Source organism: Bubalus kerabau, chromosome 3, assembly GCF_029407905.1.
Source record: "Bubalus kerabau isolate K-KA32 ecotype Philippines breed swamp buffalo chromosome 3, PCC_UOA_SB_1v2, whole genome shotgun sequence".
Taxonomy (NCBI): Eukaryota; Metazoa; Chordata; class Mammalia; order Artiodactyla; family Bovidae; genus Bubalus; species Bubalus kerabau.
Window position 1 is genome coordinate 70,648,987 of NC_073626.1, and position 18,885 is coordinate 70,667,871.

General features: G+C 38.3%; 1 protein-coding gene across 2 annotated transcripts in view; it reads left to right on the forward strand.

The window, feature by feature from the left end:
- The first annotated feature begins 3,857 nt into the window (after positions 1 to 3,857).
- Positions 3,858 to 18,885, forward strand: part of ZNF385B (zinc finger protein 385B) — a 369,520-nt gene continuing 354,492 nt past the window's right edge. For both annotated transcript variants that reach the window (XM_055572052.1, XM_055572053.1), the window contains exons 1-2: positions 3,858 to 3,994; positions 4,694 to 5,014. In XM_055572052.1, the coding sequence (XP_055428027.1) occupies positions 4,696 to 5,014 (319 nt within the window). In that variant the 5' untranslated portion in view covers positions 3,858 to 3,994; positions 4,694 to 4,695. The remainder of the gene's footprint in view (positions 3,995 to 4,693; positions 5,015 to 18,885) is intronic.

Sequence of the window (18,885 nt, forward strand, 5' to 3'; positions counted from 1 at the left end):
ATGATTTTTTTTTGAATTCCTGAGATATCCCAAGCTAGTGGTTAATTGACATCTTAACTAGCTGTCTGGTTCTAGACCATGCATCATTCTTTTACCAGTCACTGACATCCTTAAGCCCCTTGCTGCTGTTCTCCCATGGATGTCTTTAACCTCAGGTGTCATTCCAGACTCTCACACAATTTCCTCATCAGCTGTGATGTTTGCATGATTTCACTGATGACTTCAGATTTTTTTTTTTTAAATGCAACACAGATAGAGAATTTGACAGTTGTTCCTGGATATTAAAATTCTCTGAGTTCACAGACCAAAGCCCTCCATAGGCATTCTCTCTTGTTCAGCCTTCTCTGCCTAGTCTCGGGCTTGTCTCTGTCTCAGGAATCAGTTTACCTCCCCACAAATGGAACATCTGAAACAAGTTTCTCATACCTGCGTACAGGTCCCCTGTTCCCCAGGCCCAGAGACAGTCACAGGCTGTATCTACTTCCTGCTCCCATCAATCTTGTAGTAAGACTCACAGTGGAACAATATTTTCCTTTTGTGGTAATCCTACCCTTCAAAGAAGTGTGGTCTCTCCATAAAATATTCATGACAAGAGCAGTAAGCAGTACTTTCCCTAAAGATGAGCTTATGAACCTGAGATGATCCCCAGTTCGGTATAGTGCAACAGTATAGTACAATTTGAAATTCAGCAATCTCAGGCCATTCTTGTTTCTAAGGTAAGATGTATTTACATTCTTCCTGTGGCCTCCAGTCTTTACCTCTGAATCAGCTGCTTTGTGTTTAAATGTATTACAAAAGACAATTGGATAGCTACACAGGTTAGGGCCAGTTTTAGAGAAAGTTGTTAAGTATAAAATTTCCTGACATGCTGCATCTTGGTTATTTAAAAATCACTTTTTAATTGCAACCCACTCCAGTATTCTTGCCTGGAAAATCCCATGGACGGAGGAGCCTGGTAGGCTACAGTCCATGGGCTCGCAGAGAGTCAGACACTACTGAGTGACTTCACTTCACTTTTAGATAGTCACTGACTATCCCATCAAGGCTTCCACGATGGCTCAGCAGCAAAGAATCTGCCTGCAGTGCAGGAGACGCAGGATGCGGCATGGGTTTGATCCCTGGGTTGAGAAGATCCCCTGGAGGAAGAAATGACAACCCACTCCAGTATTCTTGCTTGGAAATTCCATGGACAGAGGAGCCTGGTGGGCTACAGTCCATAAAGTTGCAAAGAGTCGGACACGACCAAAGCGACTGATCATGCACACGCGACTATCCCATCCTGTCTTTTCCCCCAAAGCAGTAACTCAAGGAACAACTTTCTTATTCCTTGTCCTGTACCAAAATATCTTACTCTGTCATGGATGTTAAATGCTTGGACAGCTAACCTGATAAAATAGTACAAAAAAGACATAGAATACTTGGTCTGATTGTCTTGGCCTCTCTCACCTTCCGTGCAAGCCTGCTAAACTATCCAGAACAGAGCACTGCCCACAGCTGTTTAAAATTGGATAGCTCTCAAGGTCCTTCTCCCCTATGCAAGTGAAGCATGTAATTTAAGATAGTCTGATAAAAACACTTTAAAATAGAAAGTGGGATTTTTTTTCTTTTCTTTTACTTAAACTATTACCTTCCCCTTAGCCCAAAAGATGACATTATAAATGTTTTCACCACACGTAGCTCAGAAATTATATCATCTCAGACCAAAAGTAGATGCTGAGACTCTGATATCTTGCTTCAATACTCCCTCTAGGTCCTTTTTCCCAAACCTCTGGAATTAAATATATTCTGGTTGCAAGTGGCTGTTAACAGGGGCTGAACTTATTTTTCTCCTAAGAGGGAAGAAGTGTGGTGAAGCCAGCACAGGACTAATCAACTGGGACTTGATGGACAGAATGCACACTCTACCCCCAGGCATTGTGTCCTCCCTAGAGCGGTCCACAGACATGGTGTTGGAGGCTTGGGAGATGGTCTGTAAATGAGAAAGTAAAGTAGGGATCAAAGTTATGCAGTGTTCTGGCATTATGCAGAGGTTACAAGGGAATTCTAGAACAGCCATTTATTTCATTTTAAAGGTACCTTTCTTGCCACTTAAAACATATGTAAATAAATCTAAAGCACAACTTATTTCTTGGACAAATGACAATCAGAAAGCATTGGTATCTTTTATAATACAAAGAAGTCATTTTTTAGATTTCAGATTTAAAAGGGAGCATATGATGTATGTCCTGTTTCTGTGAAATACCATGCGTTAATTAGGAACATGGGCAAGTCCACCGACCTCCAGATAAGTTAAACTTTCAGATGGAAGTGTCATCATTCCCCAGCTGAGTCAAAGATATTCATTGCTTGAGGTGAAATTTAACACTTAGATTTCAATGATTCAATGAAATGATGCCTGACCTCACTTGGCAGAGTTAAAAAGTTATTGGTTTTCCTTATGTTTTACAATAGATTAGTTTTCTAAGCAAGGCATAATATTTTAATGACAAGTTTATTTTCAAAATTATTTTTTTTTATCATTTAGTTCAGTAATTCTTATGATAAATTTTGATATTTTAGGACAGGGTACAAAGTAATATGTTTGAACATAACTTTTATATGGCACTAATATTTTCTAAAGTTTTATGTGGAAAACGGCTTTGTGACACCATAGCATTTTTGATTTAAGGACTAAAGCAAAAAATATTGATATATGGGCAATTCAAATCACATTTCAGTTATAACGGAATTATTTTTTGTAACTCAGTTATAGGAATTGCTTAAACCTGATTTTTGTGTAGTCTGAATAGATTTTAAGGAAGAAAATGGTCTATTTGGAGAGCTGAAAGGAATAGATTCATTTGGAAAGTTTTGTGAAATAGAGTTCCTTAAATTGGTGGCATCAGGGTAAAGTATTTATGAACCAAAGAGGTTTGACACATCAAAATTAGTAACATTTTAACAGTTCTCTGAAGGTTATGGTTTGGCATATGGTATAATGCATATGCTGCTAAGTCACTTCAGTCGTGTCCGACTCTGTGCGACCCCATAGACGGCAGCCCACCAGGCTCCCCTGTCCCTGGGATTCTCAAGGCAATAACACTGGAGTGGGAAAGTGAAGTCTCTCAGTCGTATCTGAAAGGTGTGTGAGTGTAAAGAAGTTCTTGGCATACTGTTTACATGGAATCAATATCTCTGTGGTCATACCTTGAACTATAATTTATTTTCTGAATTTTAAACATTTAACTGGTGAATGCTCCAAACATGGACTAGTTTTTAGTTGCTTCCCCCTAGAGCTGCAAGCCAGATTGGATCCATCAGCTGCTTAGACCAGTATCTTGGGAGTTTTTCCCACAGGCAGACTCCCTCACAAGCTACGATCCTCCCTTTGTCTGAACACTTCATCCCTCATAGCACGCTAAGGTCCACCTCAGCCATTTCTTTTTCATGGATACCCCTTTCCCTTAGTTTTTGCCCAAATATTCTTGAATATTGTTCTTCTCTTTCCTCTATGAGAGTATCTTTTTCTTTATTTTAGTTGAGAACCGAAAACATTGTAATAGTCACACTGATATGTACAAAACACGGGTAATATTGGTATTAACTAAAAGGAAAAAATTGCATATGTTAAAGTGGAACTGAACAAAATAAAAAGCCAAGGCTATCTTCATTACCCAAGGTTCTTTAGGTACGGGAAAGGCTCCTTTAAAATCTTTACTTAGATTATAATTTATCATTTTATCCTTATCTAGATAAATGAAAATCAGCACTTAAACCAAATTTTATCTTAGTCTGTTTTACTTTTTTCTATTTTTCAATTATTGGATTACCATATATCATATTTCTATTATTTTGTATTTCAGATGTTCTGCATTTCAGCCTCATCAAAGACTAAATTGATGTTTATGGGCTAATCTGGACACCTAAAAACAATTTGTTTCACTTCATCTATAAGAAAATATGTTCAAATTCTCACTGGCTGACTTATAAAGGGGCTTTTGGAATACAACCCAATGTAAGTTTCAGACAGAATGTGTGTTAGCCTTTGTTGTTCACCTCCTCCCCAAGTTAGAGCATGTATTTGTTGGCAGGTGTGGAGGGGTGTGTGTGTACTATATATGCCTCTGTGTCTACACATATCCTTTCTGACAGTATGGATTCATAGCATCCTTTATCCTTTCCTTAAACAGGTATTTGAATGTCTGTTATGTGAAAGGTGCAGTTCTAGGCCCAAGGGATATCCAGAAATGAGGTTTATGCCCCGCCACCCCCAGAGTTCACACTCTGTTGGGGAAACAAACTTAAACCAAATAAGTGCACACATACATATGAAGTGCACAGGGTGAGAGGTGTTCTGCAGGGGGGTCACATAGCACATGTAGACAGGAATCTGCTTATTTCCAGGGTCAGATAACTTTCCCGGAGAGAGTAATGCACCAGCTAAGGTTTCTGGGTAGGCAGGAGTTAAAAGGGCAAAAGAGTTGAGAGGTGATGGGAGAAGGAGACAAGGATGGAGAGGAAAATGCTCCAGACAGAGGGAGCACATGTGCAAAGATCATGTCTGCTCAGTTAACTACTTTGGGTGATTTTTCCCAAGCATGACTAATGAGTAGCTGGGATACTTTAGCTTAAACCATACCATGAAAACTAATCATAATCATGCTAGAAAATAAGAAGGCATCTATTTTACAAGCATTTGTACTTTTTTTTTAAGGTATGAAGTATTCCTTAAGCCCTGACAACTACTCTGAAGATGGAATTATGAATATGGCAAATTTTCTAAGGGGCTTTGAAGAAAAAGGGATAAAGAACGACAGGCCTGAGGACCAGCTGAGTAAAGAGAAAAAGAAAATTCTCTTCTCCTTCTGTGAGGTGTGCAACATCCAGCTAAACTCTGCAGCCCAGGCCCAGGTCCATTACAATGGCAAATCTCACCGCAAGCGAGTCAAGCAGCTGAGTGATGGACAGCCCTCATCCCCAGCCCAGGGCTCCGGGCCGCCACCCCCAGCCAGCCCCAGTACCCACACCAGCACAGGTAGGTAGGGGCTTGGGGCCCCATTTCCTGCTGGGAGAAATGCTTCCACTCTAGAAAATGAAGGATTTAGAGCATGGCTTATCTTTCACCTTAAAACTACCGCCACAATGCATATTCTTCTTCCTACAGGTAAAATCCAAGAGCTGTTTGTTACTTCTCAGAATACATTTTAAAATTGCTATTAATCTATATTATACTAGGCACAAATATATAATATATATATATATACACACACATACACACAAATATATATATACACACACACTCAATTTGTATGTTGGATTGTAGGCTTCATTTTATATCTCCATAGTATGAAAAATTTCCTTGACATATTTTGAAATGTGTTTCAAATGGATGGTGATGTCCATTTTTTCTCCTCTCTGCAAAATGAGGCTTTCTTTCGTCTCCTTCCTCTGCTTTCCATTGAGTAGCATACTATTAGATTGTATATAAAAAGCTGCAGCTTTATTTATAACAGCCTGCGATGCAGGAAAGGAACATCATCTTGTGTGCTACAAGCCTTATATTCTTTTTGGGAGTTGGCAGAAGCATGCTGGCCGTGTTCTAACAATGGGAACAGGCATTGCCAAAACCAGCAAGGCTTACCTCTGAGGTCCAGTGCCATGGCAAGCTCTTTCCCTCCTCTTGCCTCTCACCCTTTCCTGTGGGCTGGGCAGAGGTGGAGGCTTAAGGATTTTCTCATTCCTGAATCTGCCCAGATTTCTTCACAGTCTTACAAATCCTTTGTCCTCAGGCAAGGCTGCCTCCTCCCCATTGCTGGTCTTTGGGTAGCCTCATGTGTGACACAGCTAAAGAAAATGTGAAGTGTACTGTTTTCCATGGTGAAGATTTCTACAGAAAGTAGGTACCCTCCACAGGATTACCTGGGAGGCCAGAATAATCCTCCTCCTAAAAGTGGGAGAAAGCTCCAAATTCCTCTCTAGCGAGTGTTTGCTTTGGTAATGAGGCTTCAACTTGAAGAGAGGTGCTGGGGTACCGCCCTTTGTTGGAATTTCACCTGGTGCTGTTACATAGTGTTTGATTTCATGAAGTTATATCATGATCCACATTGAGCTCCAGCAAAAATGGCTTGTGTGTGTGTTTGCTGTAAAGTAATCCGTTTTGTATTTGGAGCTAAACCTAACTGCTATTTACCCAGTATACGATTTAATTTCATTATTTTCCTCAGTCAATATTTATCATATTGTGAAAGAACTTATAGGAACGTACAGGATTACACATTTATTATAATGTGCTGTGCTTAGTTGCTCAGTCGTGTCTGACTCTTTGTGACCCCCATGAACTGTAGCCCACCAGGCTCCTCTGTCCATAGGGATTCTCCAGGCAAGAATATTAGAGTGGGTTGCCATGCCCTCCTCCAGGGGATCTTCCCAACCCAGGGATCAAATCCAGGTCTCCCATACTGCAGGTGGAACCTTTACCATTTGAGCCACCAGGAAAGCCCCTTATTATAATTGGGAAAGATTACTTTTCTGTTTTCTATTTACTTATTATGATGATAATTTTTATAAGTATTTGCAGATGCATTAATGTATCTGTACTTACTTATTAAAAATATAGTTGGTATTGTTGAAGCTGAAACTCCAATACTTTGGCCACCTGAAGTGAAGAGCTGACTCATTGGAAAAGACCCTGATGCTGGGAAAGATTGAGGGCAGGAGGAGAAGGGGACAACAAAGGATGAGAAGGTTAGATGGCATCACCGACTCAAAGGACATGAGTTTGAGTAAACTCCAGGAGTTGGTGATGGACAGGGAGGCCTGGCGTGCTGCGGTTCATGGGGCAAAGAGTTGGACATGACTGAGTGACTGAACTGAACTGAACTGAGGGTAAAAACTGATGACTCTCTTGTATCTAAATCAGAGGGTAAATAACCCTGAATCCAATATCTATGTTTAAATGAGAGTTAACCTGTGGTTTCTAAAAGACGTAATATTAGTAGATAACATTCATGGAACATTTTCTGTGGAGTATATTTTGTCCCTAAGATAAGAACCTTATAGGAATTTTCTCATTTAATCTTCTCATGAACCCTGAGGTAGGTACTAAGATTATTCCTAATTTATAGAATAGGAACAGAGGTGCAGAGATAAAATTTATTCAGGTTTTTACAGCATGGAAATGGAAGATCAGAGTTCCAACCATATTTAAGGAATAGTGAGGCCATAATTCTTCATCACTACTTTGCTGCTGTCTTCTACCACGTGATAAACTCAAATTAAATTCAGACCCATGTGCTGTAATATATTTGTGGTCACAAATGGTTACTATCATGGTAAACTACCTCTCTAATGGGTTTTGAAAACAGATATTTAAAGCTCCAATTCATGAATTTTTCCATCTTTCTCTCATGCTAATGAAATTATCCAGCTGATATAAAATACATTTAGTTAAGACGTGTACAGATTATGGATAATATTCTATAAATAAAACATAGCTCATTATCTAGTATAACACAGTATATTAATATATAGTAAAGTGGGTGAGAAAATGAGATAGCTTTTCAAGTTTTACATAGGCAGAAAGGAGTGTTTTCATTTACTGATAATATAGTCAGTGATTCAGAAGACTTGGGTTTAGCATGTGATGAAGGCAAGTCACTTAACATCTGAAATTGGTTAGCATTAATCCTTCCATCTGAAAAAAAGTGAGGATAATAATGTCTCCTCTTTGAAATAGAAATTGGACATAGATGTATGTACAAAGATGATTATGATGCTCTATAATTCAAAAATACAAACTGTATCCTGAATGTCTAATAGAAAAAAGGTTAAATACATATTATTACATTATAAGATGATTGGTAGAAGCCATAGTCATTAAAAGTCATATTTAATGTAACCCAGTGAAAGGGGAAACTGCCCATGGTCTCATGCCAAGTGAAACAACAGGCTGTAGAGTGGCATATACCTTAGTGCTGCTGTGTGTGCACATTATTGTTTAGAGTCTCAACTCAATGAAGAGCAAGCCTGGCATGGTTTATTTCCAGGCCCTTTCCTCAGCTTTGACCAATTGACTATCTGTTTCCCACTGGAATTATGGAGGTGTGGGGGAGGTGGCCTTGCCCTACAGCCTTGACAAAGTTGTGGGCTATTCTTGGTGCACGCGTGCGTGCATGTGTAGTTGCTCAGTCGTGTCCGACTCTTTGTGACCACATGGACTGCCGCCCTCCAGGCTACTCATCTAGGTAATTGCTATTCTGGTCGTGGGTCACAGATGCTCCTCGCAGAACCTGTGGGTGAAGAGCTCCCTTCGGTCCCATAGACATGGGGAGTCCCTGAGATTTAGCTGTATCTTCTATCTTACCTTAAGTTGGTAGCAAAAGACTATTCCCCCACTGTGTGTGGCTCTTTCTCTCACACTGAGTTATCCCTGGCAAGGTTGTATCCTCCTCTGTCATCTGTGTGCCAGTTCTTGGGACTTGAGGTCGTGGGCAGAATCCACCTGACAACTAACATTCTTCTTCAAAACCTAGAGCTACTGGGGCCCAGGCAGGTAGAGGTGGAGTAGCTAGAGGTGGGGGGCTTCCCTCCACATTTCTCTTACCTTTTCAGGTAGCACAGGGGAAGCTGGCAAGTCCACTGCCAAATCAGGTACTTCATCAGGGAACAAAATGCCAAGCTCCCCTTTGTGCTCGTCTCTTGGCTTTAGGGACTTACACTTATCCCTCAAAAAGAAAAGATACACTGGAGTCCTAATCCCTAGTACTTCAGGATGTGACCTTATTTGGAGATAGAAATCTTTACAAAGGAAATTAAATTAAAACAAGTTCATTAGTGTTGACTCTAATCCAGTATGACTGGTGTCCTTATAAAAAGGGGAAATCTGGGTTGAGAGACAGGTGCATACATAGGGAAGATGATGTGAAAACACAGGGAGAAGGGAATCTTCTTCACACTGAGGGGCCTGGAACCGGCCCTTCCGTCAACAAGAACCCATCCTGCAGTACCTTCATTTTAGATTCCTGGCCTCCAGAACTGTGAGATGATAAATCTGTATTGTTGAGCCACCCAGTCTGTGGTACTTTGTTAAAACAGCCCAAGCAGATTAACACAGGGAGGAAAACAGAAGCATGTCTCTTCCCCAGAGGAGAGTTGTACACATAGCCTTCCAACAACTGTTAACTTCAAAGGAAGCTTCCTCTTCCCTCTGTTGCTCTTGTTATGGTTTTGGGGTTGGCAAGTTAGGTGTGGGGTGCACAGGGTGGCTAGCTGGGACCTGAGCCATTTTTCTGAATAAGAGGTGACTGACCCTCAACCACTGGCCGTTCTTTCACTAAATTTAGAATTTAGTGTGTTCCTTTTGGAAGAATAGGAAGATGCTTAAAGTGTACCTAAAACTATTTTAGAACACTCTGGGCTACAGAAGGAAGAATTAGAGGGGAAGCAAAAGAGCTTAAATAACTTTGTGTGAGAAGGATCCCTACGCCTTTTCCCTTCCAGAACCAAGGAGAGGTGGAAATAAGAGAGAACCACAGATAACTCTTGGTTTTGGACAAAATAGTTTCAGGCTTCTGTCCCTCCAATGGTCCACAAAGACTGGTGTTCCTGGTCCCTAGCAAGGTGAGCAGATGGACCTGAAGCAGTCTTCTGACTGCCTGTGAGTTTAGTGAGCCCAGAGGCTGCTGGATGAGCCTGGGAACCACAGAGGAGCTCCTGAGAGGAGCAAGGAAGCAGCTTTTCCAGCGTCTGAGATTGGAGTAGTGGCAGTGGAATGTTTTCCACGTGCCATGAGCAAAGTGCAGGCCTACCTGAAGGCCCCTCATAGTTGTTAACAAGGGAACACCCTCACAGGGCCAGAAGATAAATACCAGACAGAAAGCAAAATCTCTCAGCAGATGCCTGTGTGCAGAAGTGACAACTAGGCCATAACCTCTCCTATCTGAGCCTTCGCACTATGTAATCCTCTAAGCACCCTCTGTTCCCGACTCCAAATCCAGATGGGACTTCCGGGAAAGAGGTACCCGATACTGCCTGAGAGTCAGTTTCTGTTACCACATGTGATAAGTTTTGTAAGAAAGTGAAAACCCCATGGACTGTAGCCTACCAGGCTCCTCCATCCATGGGAGTTTCCAGGCAAGAGTACTGGAGTGGGTTGCCATTTCCTTCTCCAAATCTTCCCAACCCAGGGATCGAACCTGGGTCTCCTGCATTGTAGGCAGACGCTTTACCATCTGAGCCACCAGGCAATTTATCATTAGCTGGTTTACATTTAAAGGTTGACCAAAGGAAGTTTTTCAAATAGAAAGGACATGATAAAAGAATAAACCTTAGAGCTTCAGGAAGGAAGAAATGACTGAAAAAGCAGAAATAAACATTGTAAAGCAATTATACGTCAATAAAAATTAAACAAACAAAAAGCAAAAATATAGGCACATACAATAACTGTATCAGTAAGGGTTCTCCATAGAAGCAGAATCAATAGGGGGTGTGTGTGTGTGTGTGTGTGTGTGTGTGTATGTATGTGTATGTGTGCACACATACATATATAAGAATATTTATTAAAGGAATTGGCTCAAGTGATCATGGAGGCTGACAAGTCCCAAGATGCACAATCAAAAAGCGAGAGACCCAATAGGTCTGATGGTGTAGTTCCAGTCCAAAAACTGGCAGGCTTGAGATCAGGAAAAACTGCTGTTTCAGTTTAAGTTGGAAGGCAAGAAAAAATTGATAGCCCAGGTTGAAGGCAGTCAGGCATGAGGAATTCCCTCTTACTCAGGGGAGGGTCAGCCTTTTGTCCTATTCAGGCCTGCAACTGACTGGATGAGACCCATCCATAAAGAAGGAGGAATTTGTTTTACTCAGTCTATAGATTCAAATGTGAAATTCAACATGAATTGTAGTAATATCATTTTAGATCTATCTCCTAGAGTAATGGAAATAAAAACAAAAATAAACAAATGGGACCTAATTAAACTTAAAAGCTTTTGCATAGCAAAGGAAACCATAAATAAAATGAAAAGACAACCTACAGAATGGGTTGCAAATGATGTGATTGATAAGGGATTAATTTCCAAAATAGCTCATACAGCTCAGTTAAAAAACAAAACAAAACAAATAACCCAATCAAAACATGGGCAGAAGACCTAAATAGACATTTCTTAAAGAAAACATACAGATGACAAAAAGACATATGAAGAGATGCTAAACCTCACTGATTATTAGAGAAATGTAAATCAAAGCTACCTCACACCAGTCAGGATGGCCATCATCAAAAAGTTTGCAAATAATAAATATCAGAGAAGACATGGAGAGAAAGGAACCCTCCTATACTGTTGGTAGAAATGTGTATTAGTACAACCATGATGGAGAACATTATGGAGGTTCCTTAAAAAACTAAAAATAAAGCTACCATATGATACTGCAGTCTCATTCATGGACATATATCTGGAGAAAACCATAATTTGAAAAGATACATGCACCTCAGCGTTCATTGCAGCATTGTTTATGGCAGCCAAGACATGGAGGCAAACTAAAAGTTTCAGGTGATTGTGCTGTTACACGATACCTGAAATTTACATGATATTGTAATCAGCTATACTTTAATAAAAAATTTAAAAAATTATATTCAGTACAGCCTTAATTTTAAAATAACTGATTCTTTTAAAAAATATGGCTAGCCTCAAGTTTCTTGTGTTTATTTCTCCAACATTTTGAGATAACGTTAACTTTTTTAGACAAAAAGAAGTCATGGAGAACTACTTTCACATTTTTTTCATAATTCTAGGTCTTTCCATAAGTTCCCAAAGGGAATCCATTGGATAAATCTCAGTCTAATTCCATGTTTTGTTTTGTTTTTAATTTGGGGAATTATTTTTTTCTAAGCTACTCCCTATGTTCTCTTTTCTCTGCTTAAAATTAATGCAAATGTGGACTTGTTTAATAATCCTTCAAAATTCATCAATCAACAGATTTGTGGGTAGTATATTTTACTGAAGGTTTGAAATCATGATGGAATTGGGTAGATATAGTATTATTAAATCATTTATATAACAAATCAATAAGAATTTATGCAGTTACATATGCATACACATATGAGTGTATATATGTTCATCCTAACTAAAGACATTCCTATAATGAAAATTTCTTATTTGTTAGCTTTTTCCAACATATTTCATGAGCCTTCTTTATTACTCTGTGATTCCTCTGTCATCGTGGTAAACACTAACTGCACAATGCAAGGAAATACAATCTGTTATGCAAGTCCCTTCATATAATTCTTGTTCAAAATGCTTCAGTGTTCTTCATTGCTTTCAGAATAAAATCTACATCTTACCTAACACAATGCGAAATTCATCCAAAGACAAACTCACAGAAATAACGTTTGACCAAATATCTGGGCATACTGTGACCCAGTCACATAAAATTAATCCTCACATTATTGTTTTCCTCATAAGCTTCTTAAATCATGTTTGATGACTGAAACAAAACTGATGATGCTCAATAAATTAATAATTAAAAGTGGGTAAATTAAAGGAGCCTAATGGAAGTAAAGTTTCTATACTTTCATTTGAAGTAGTTAAATGGTGATATTGATAGGTTGTCATAATTACAGGTATTAAAATACCCATACTTATGATGGGTTGTAATATAATCAACCAGTATGAAAATTTTAGAAAGCAATACAGTCAGAGAGAATATAAATAAATTAAGGTGGAGTCCTAAAAAATGTTCAAATAACCCACAGGATGACCAAAAAAAAAAAAAAAAAAACCAAGAAACATAAATGAGAACCAGAGGACATGAATAGAAAACAAATAATAAGATGTCAGACTTCACACTAACATATGAATAATTACTTTATTATTTTTTTTAATTTATTTATTTTAATTAGAGGCTAATTACTTTACAATATTGTATTGGTTTTACCATACATCAACATGAATAATTACTTTAAACCCAGCTATATGCTGCTACAAGAAACTCACTTTACAGCCAATGATGTAAGTAGGCTGAAAGTAAAATAATGGAAAAGAATATGCCATGCAAACAGTAATTTTAAAAAGGCAGAATTACCTATATTAATATGTGATAAGGTAGACTTCAGAGCAAAGAAAAGTACTAGCCACAAAGGTAGATATTACTTTGTGATAAAAGATTCAATCTGGTAGGAAGATATAATGATTCTAAATGTTCATATACCAAACAAAAGTTATAAAAATACTTGAAACAAAAACTTATAGAGCTGAAAGAAGAAATGCATAAATCCTCAACTGAAGACTTCAACACCTCTCTCACAACAACTGATAGAATTACTAGAAAGAAAATCATCAAGGGTATATAAGATCTGAACAACTCGACTAACCAACAGCATCTAATTAATTTATATAGCACTCTCAGTTCAGTTCCCAACAATAATAGAATACATTTTTTAAACCTCAAATTCCCATGGATTATTCACCAATAGACACCATATTCTGGGCCATAAGACAAACCTTAACATATTGAAAAGAACTGTAATCATGCACAGTATGTTCCCTGTCCATAATGAAATTAAACTGGAAATCTATAATAGAAAACCAACAGGAAAATTAAACAACATATTTCTTAAGTAATTCATGAGTGAAAGAATAAGACCCAAAGGAAATAAAATTATTTAAAATAATTTAAAAATATTTAATAAAAATTTTTGAAAATTAAAAACATTTTTAAATATAAAAAATATTAGGATGTTAATAAAGTAGCATTGAGAGGGAAATTTATAGTGCTCAATGCTTATTTTAGAAAATGAGAGAAGGGCTCCAATAAGTAAGCCTCTATTGTAAGGACCTAGAAAAGAAGAGAAAATATATCCCAAAGCAAGTAGAAAGAAATGATAAAAATCAAGAGCAGAAACCTCTGAAGTGAAAATAAGAGAGCGTCAGAGAAAAATCAATAAAACAAAAAATTGGCTCTTTGAAAAAGGTCAATGAAGTTTACAAGCCTCTAATAAGACTGACGGAAGAAGGCGATGGCACCCCACTCCAGCGCTCTTGCCTGGAAAATCCCACGGACGGAGGAGCCTGGTGGCCTGCAGTCCATGGGGTCGCGAAGAGTCATATGTGACTGAGCGACTTCACTTTCACTTTTCACTTTCATGCATTGGAGAAGGAAATGGCAACCCACTCCAGGATTCTTGCCTGGAGAATCCCAGGGACAGGGGAGACTGATGGGCTACCGTCTATGGGGTCTCACAGAGTTGGACACGACTGAAGCGACTTAGCAGCAGCAGCAATAAGGCTGACAAAGATGAAAATGAAAGAAAACACAGAATAGATGATATTACTACAGAATCTGCAGCTGTAGGATTCATAGTTACAAAGCTCCCCAAAGGAAAGTTCTAGATCCACATGGATTTACTGGAAAATCATACTAAAATCCTACCTTTAAATAAAAGAACACCAATTATGCACAGTTTCTTTCAGAAAATAGAAGAGGAATAAACACTTCCCAATTTATTTTATGAGCAGAATTACCCTGATATCAAAACCAGACAAATAAAATATAGAAAAAGAAAACTACAGACTAGTATCTCTGATGAACTTAGACTGAAAAATTCTCAACAAAATATAAACAAACTGAATCCATCAATGCATAAATATAATTGTTTACCATGACCAAGTGAGATTTATTCTACATGTGCATGACTGGTTCAACATTCGAAACTCAACAAATATGAAATACCATATCAACAGCTAAATAAGAAAATCATGTGGTTATATTGATTGTTGCAGTAAAAGCATTTGAGAAAACCCAACTCATTTTTGATAAAAACTCTCAGCAAGTTAAGAACAGAGGGGAATTGCCTCAATTTAATAAAAAACATTTACAAAAAGTCACAGCTAACATCATTTTTATGGTGAAAGATGGTTTTTTTCCTGAGATCAAGAGCAAGGTAATGATGTCCACTTACCCTTCTTTTATTCACCTTAGTACCTGAAATTCTGGGCACCATAGTAAGGCAAGAAAAAAATAAAAGACATACAGATTGGAAAGGAAGAAATAAAATTTTCTCTCTTTGCAGATGACATGATGGTCTATATATAAATGCCAAAGAATCTATGAAAGTTTACATGATAGACAACTAATAAAAACCAGTTGCATGTCTTTGTATATCACTAAAAATGAACATATAAAAACTTAAAAGTACAGTATCATTTATAATCACCCCCCAAATAAAATACCAGTACTTAGATATATACTTAAAAAAAAATGTACAGAATCCATGTGCTGAAAATCACAAAATATTAGGAAAAAGAAATCAAAGACCTAAATGAGTAGAGAAATATACCATGTTCATGGATTGGAAAACTCACCATAGTTAAAGTGGCAGTTCTCCCTAAGTTGATCTATATGTTTCATGCACTTTCTATCAGAACCCAGCAGGATTTATTGTAGACACAGGAGAGCTTAACCTAAAATAATATAGCAAAGCACAGCTGTACAGCTAAAACAATCTTGACAAAGAAAGAAAGTAGGAAAAAACCTCTGTCCAATATCAAGGCTTACTGTATAGCTGAAGTAATCAAAAGAGTGGTGGGGTTTTTTTGGTTGTTTACTTTGTTTTGTGGAGGAATAGGGTCTTTCCTGGTGGCTCAAATGGTAAAGAATATGCCTATGATGCAGGAGACCCAGGTTCGATCCCTGGGTCAGGAAGTTCCCCTGGAGAAGTAAATGACAGAGCACTCCAGTATACTTGCCTGGAGAATTCCCAGGACAGAGGAGCCTGGTGGGCTACAGTCCAGGGGGGTGCAGAGAGTCGGACATGATGGAGCGACTAACACATACATATACTGTGGAGTTATAGACACGTAGATCAATGGAAAAAACAAAAGTACAGAACCCAGAACTGTAGATCAACACAGATATGCTCGATTGACTCTTGACAATTCAAAATCAATTCAATGAAGGAAAAATAGTCTTTTCAACAAATGATGCTGGAGCAATAGCACATCTATAAGCAAAACAAAAACAACTCCTAAGACAAACATTTACACCATATATAAAAATTAACCAAAATGGATCATAGATTTAAAGTAAAGCATAAAAATATCAAAACTTTTACAGAAAAAATGGAAGAAGTTCTCTGGGACCTAGGGTTAGTCAAAGAGTTGTGACTTGATACCAAAAGCATGATCCAAAAAAGGGAAATTGATTAATTAGACTTCATTCAGAATTAAGAACTTCTGCTTGGTAAAATACCATGGGAAGATAGTGAAAATATAAGCTACAGATGGTAGAAAATATTCGCAAACTGCACATCCAACAAAGGATCTAGTCACATGAAGAACTCTCAAAACACAACAGTTGGGGGGGGCGGGGGGGGAAGGCAATCCAATAAGAAAATGGGCAAAAGATAGGAAGACAAAGTTCACTGAAGATTAACAGATAGAAATAAGTGCATGAAAAGCTGTTCAACAGCATTAGTCATCAACGGAAGTGTGAAAATAAAACTACTAGATGAATAATAAACTATTGATACTTGCAACAACTTGGATGAATCTCGAGGGAATTACGCTAGTGAAAAAAATCAATCGCACAAATTTATCAGTACATACTATGAATGCATTTATTTGTATAACATTCTTGGCATGACAAAAGTTTAAAGGATAATTAGTGCTTCCTGAGTGTTATGGCTTCCCTTCCCTGATGGAGGGAAATGGATATGATTATAAAAGGTCAACGTGAGGGATCCTGTGGTGGTGGATTCAGGAATCTACACAGGTGATAAACACACACATATACATACACACATACACATGAATACAAATTGTTGTTGCTCAGTCCCTCAGTCATGTCTGACTCTTTGAGACACCAAGGACTGCAGCATGCCTGGCTTCCTTGTCCTTTACCATCTTCTGGAGCTTGCTCACACTCATGTCCATTGAATCGGTGATGCCACCCAACTATCTCATCTTCTGTTGTCCCCTTCTCCTGCCTTCCATCTTTCTCAGCATCAGGGTCTTTTCCAATGAGTCAATCTTTGCATCAGGTGGTCAAAGTATTGGAGTTTCAGCTTTAGCATCAGTCCTTGCAATGAACACCCAGGACTGATCTCCTTTAGAATGGAGTGGTTGGATCTCCTTGCAGTCCAGGGACTCTCAAGAGTCTTCTCCAACACCACAGTTTGAAAGCATTAATTCTTCAGCACTCAGCCTTCTTAATGGTCCAATTCTCATATCCATACATGACTACTGGAAAAATAATAGCTTTGATTAGACAGACCTTTGTTGGCAAAGTCATGTCTCTTCTTTTTAATATTCTGTCTAGGTTGGTCATAGCTTTTCTTCCAAGGAGCAAGCGTCTTTTAATTTCATGGCTGCAGTCACCATGTGCAGTGATTCTGGAGCCCCCCAAAATAAAGTTTCTCACTCTTTCCATTGTTTCTCCATCTATTTGCCATGAAGTGATGGGACTGGATGCCATGATCTTCATTTTTTGAATGTTGAGTTTTAAGCTGGCTTTTTCATTCTCCTCTTTCACTTTCATCAAGAGGCTATTTAGTTCCTCTTTGCTTTCTGCCGTGAGGGTGGTGTCTTCTGCATATCTGAAGTTATTGATATTTCTCCCAGCAATCTTGATTCTAGCTTGTGCTTCATCCAGCTTGGCCTTTCACATGATGTACTCTGCATGTAAGTTAAATAAGCAGAGTGACAATATACAGCCTTGATGTACTCCTTTCCAAATTTTGAACTATTTTTACTTGAAGTAAAACTGGGGAAATCTGCATAGGATTGGTAGATTGTATCCATGTCAGCATCCTGATTGTGATGTTATTCTATAGTTTTATAAAATTTTACATTCAGTGGTAGTGAGACAAAATGCTCAAAGGAACTCCCTGTATTATTTCATATAACAGCATATGAATCTTTAATTATCTCAATAAAAATTTCAGTTAAAAATTGTAATAAAGATATTACAATTCTAGTAGTATCATCAGACATAATAATGAACACAGATTTTGGGGGGTTTATTTTTAAAAATTATCAAGTAGCTACAGAGATTAATAAAATACAATCCCTTAAGTGTCAAGAGAGGTCAGATAAGGGAATGACAATGTGATATGCTGAGAACAATGACGATCTACAGATAATGTAAATGTGGCACAGAGAAAGGAATGGTCAACTTTGTAACAATCAGAGAAGGCTTCCTAGAGGATGTGATATTTGCAGTAAATTTTATAAAATGAGTTTCAGGTTATTCAAGGAAAAACAGCATTCCAGGTAGAGAGGGCAGCAATGTGAGTGCATATTGGGTGAGCTATAAATAGTTTTTTATTATTGGAATGAAGTATGTGTAGGGGGAAGGAAGGAACACCCATCTGGCAAAGTATAAAATAGTTGAAACAGGGAGAAGAGTCATCCTTGTCGTGTGGGGTCAGAGGCATAGGAAAAACATAGTTGCCCAAACACACATGTAAAGAAATCAGGGACAACTGGTGGAATTCAGAGCTTTTCTGAGTTCTCTTTTTATCCCACTCTGGTTTACATCAACCAGAAGCTTTCCCAACAAGTTCAGATATCCTAGCTTAGGTGTCATTTCCCCAGGACCTGCTGAATGCACAGACACCTTCCCAATGTCAGACAAAATTGACCACCTTTATTTCCTGTCCAGAGTGGCTAGTGACCCTCATCCTGCCCTCTGCTGTCAAAGACTGAGACCTGTTCTTCATCCTGAGTGCCCATCGCTGTAATATTTCCTCTACCATCTCTATTCCAGTCACCATTCTCATCCTCTGAGGTGAATCTGAACTTAAGAAATATAAGTATGTTGATGCATTGATAACTGATCGTTTAACCCAGTGATTCTCGAATTTTAGCATGCATCAGAATTACCTGGACAGTGTGTTCTAATGCGGGATGCTGGGCTCCA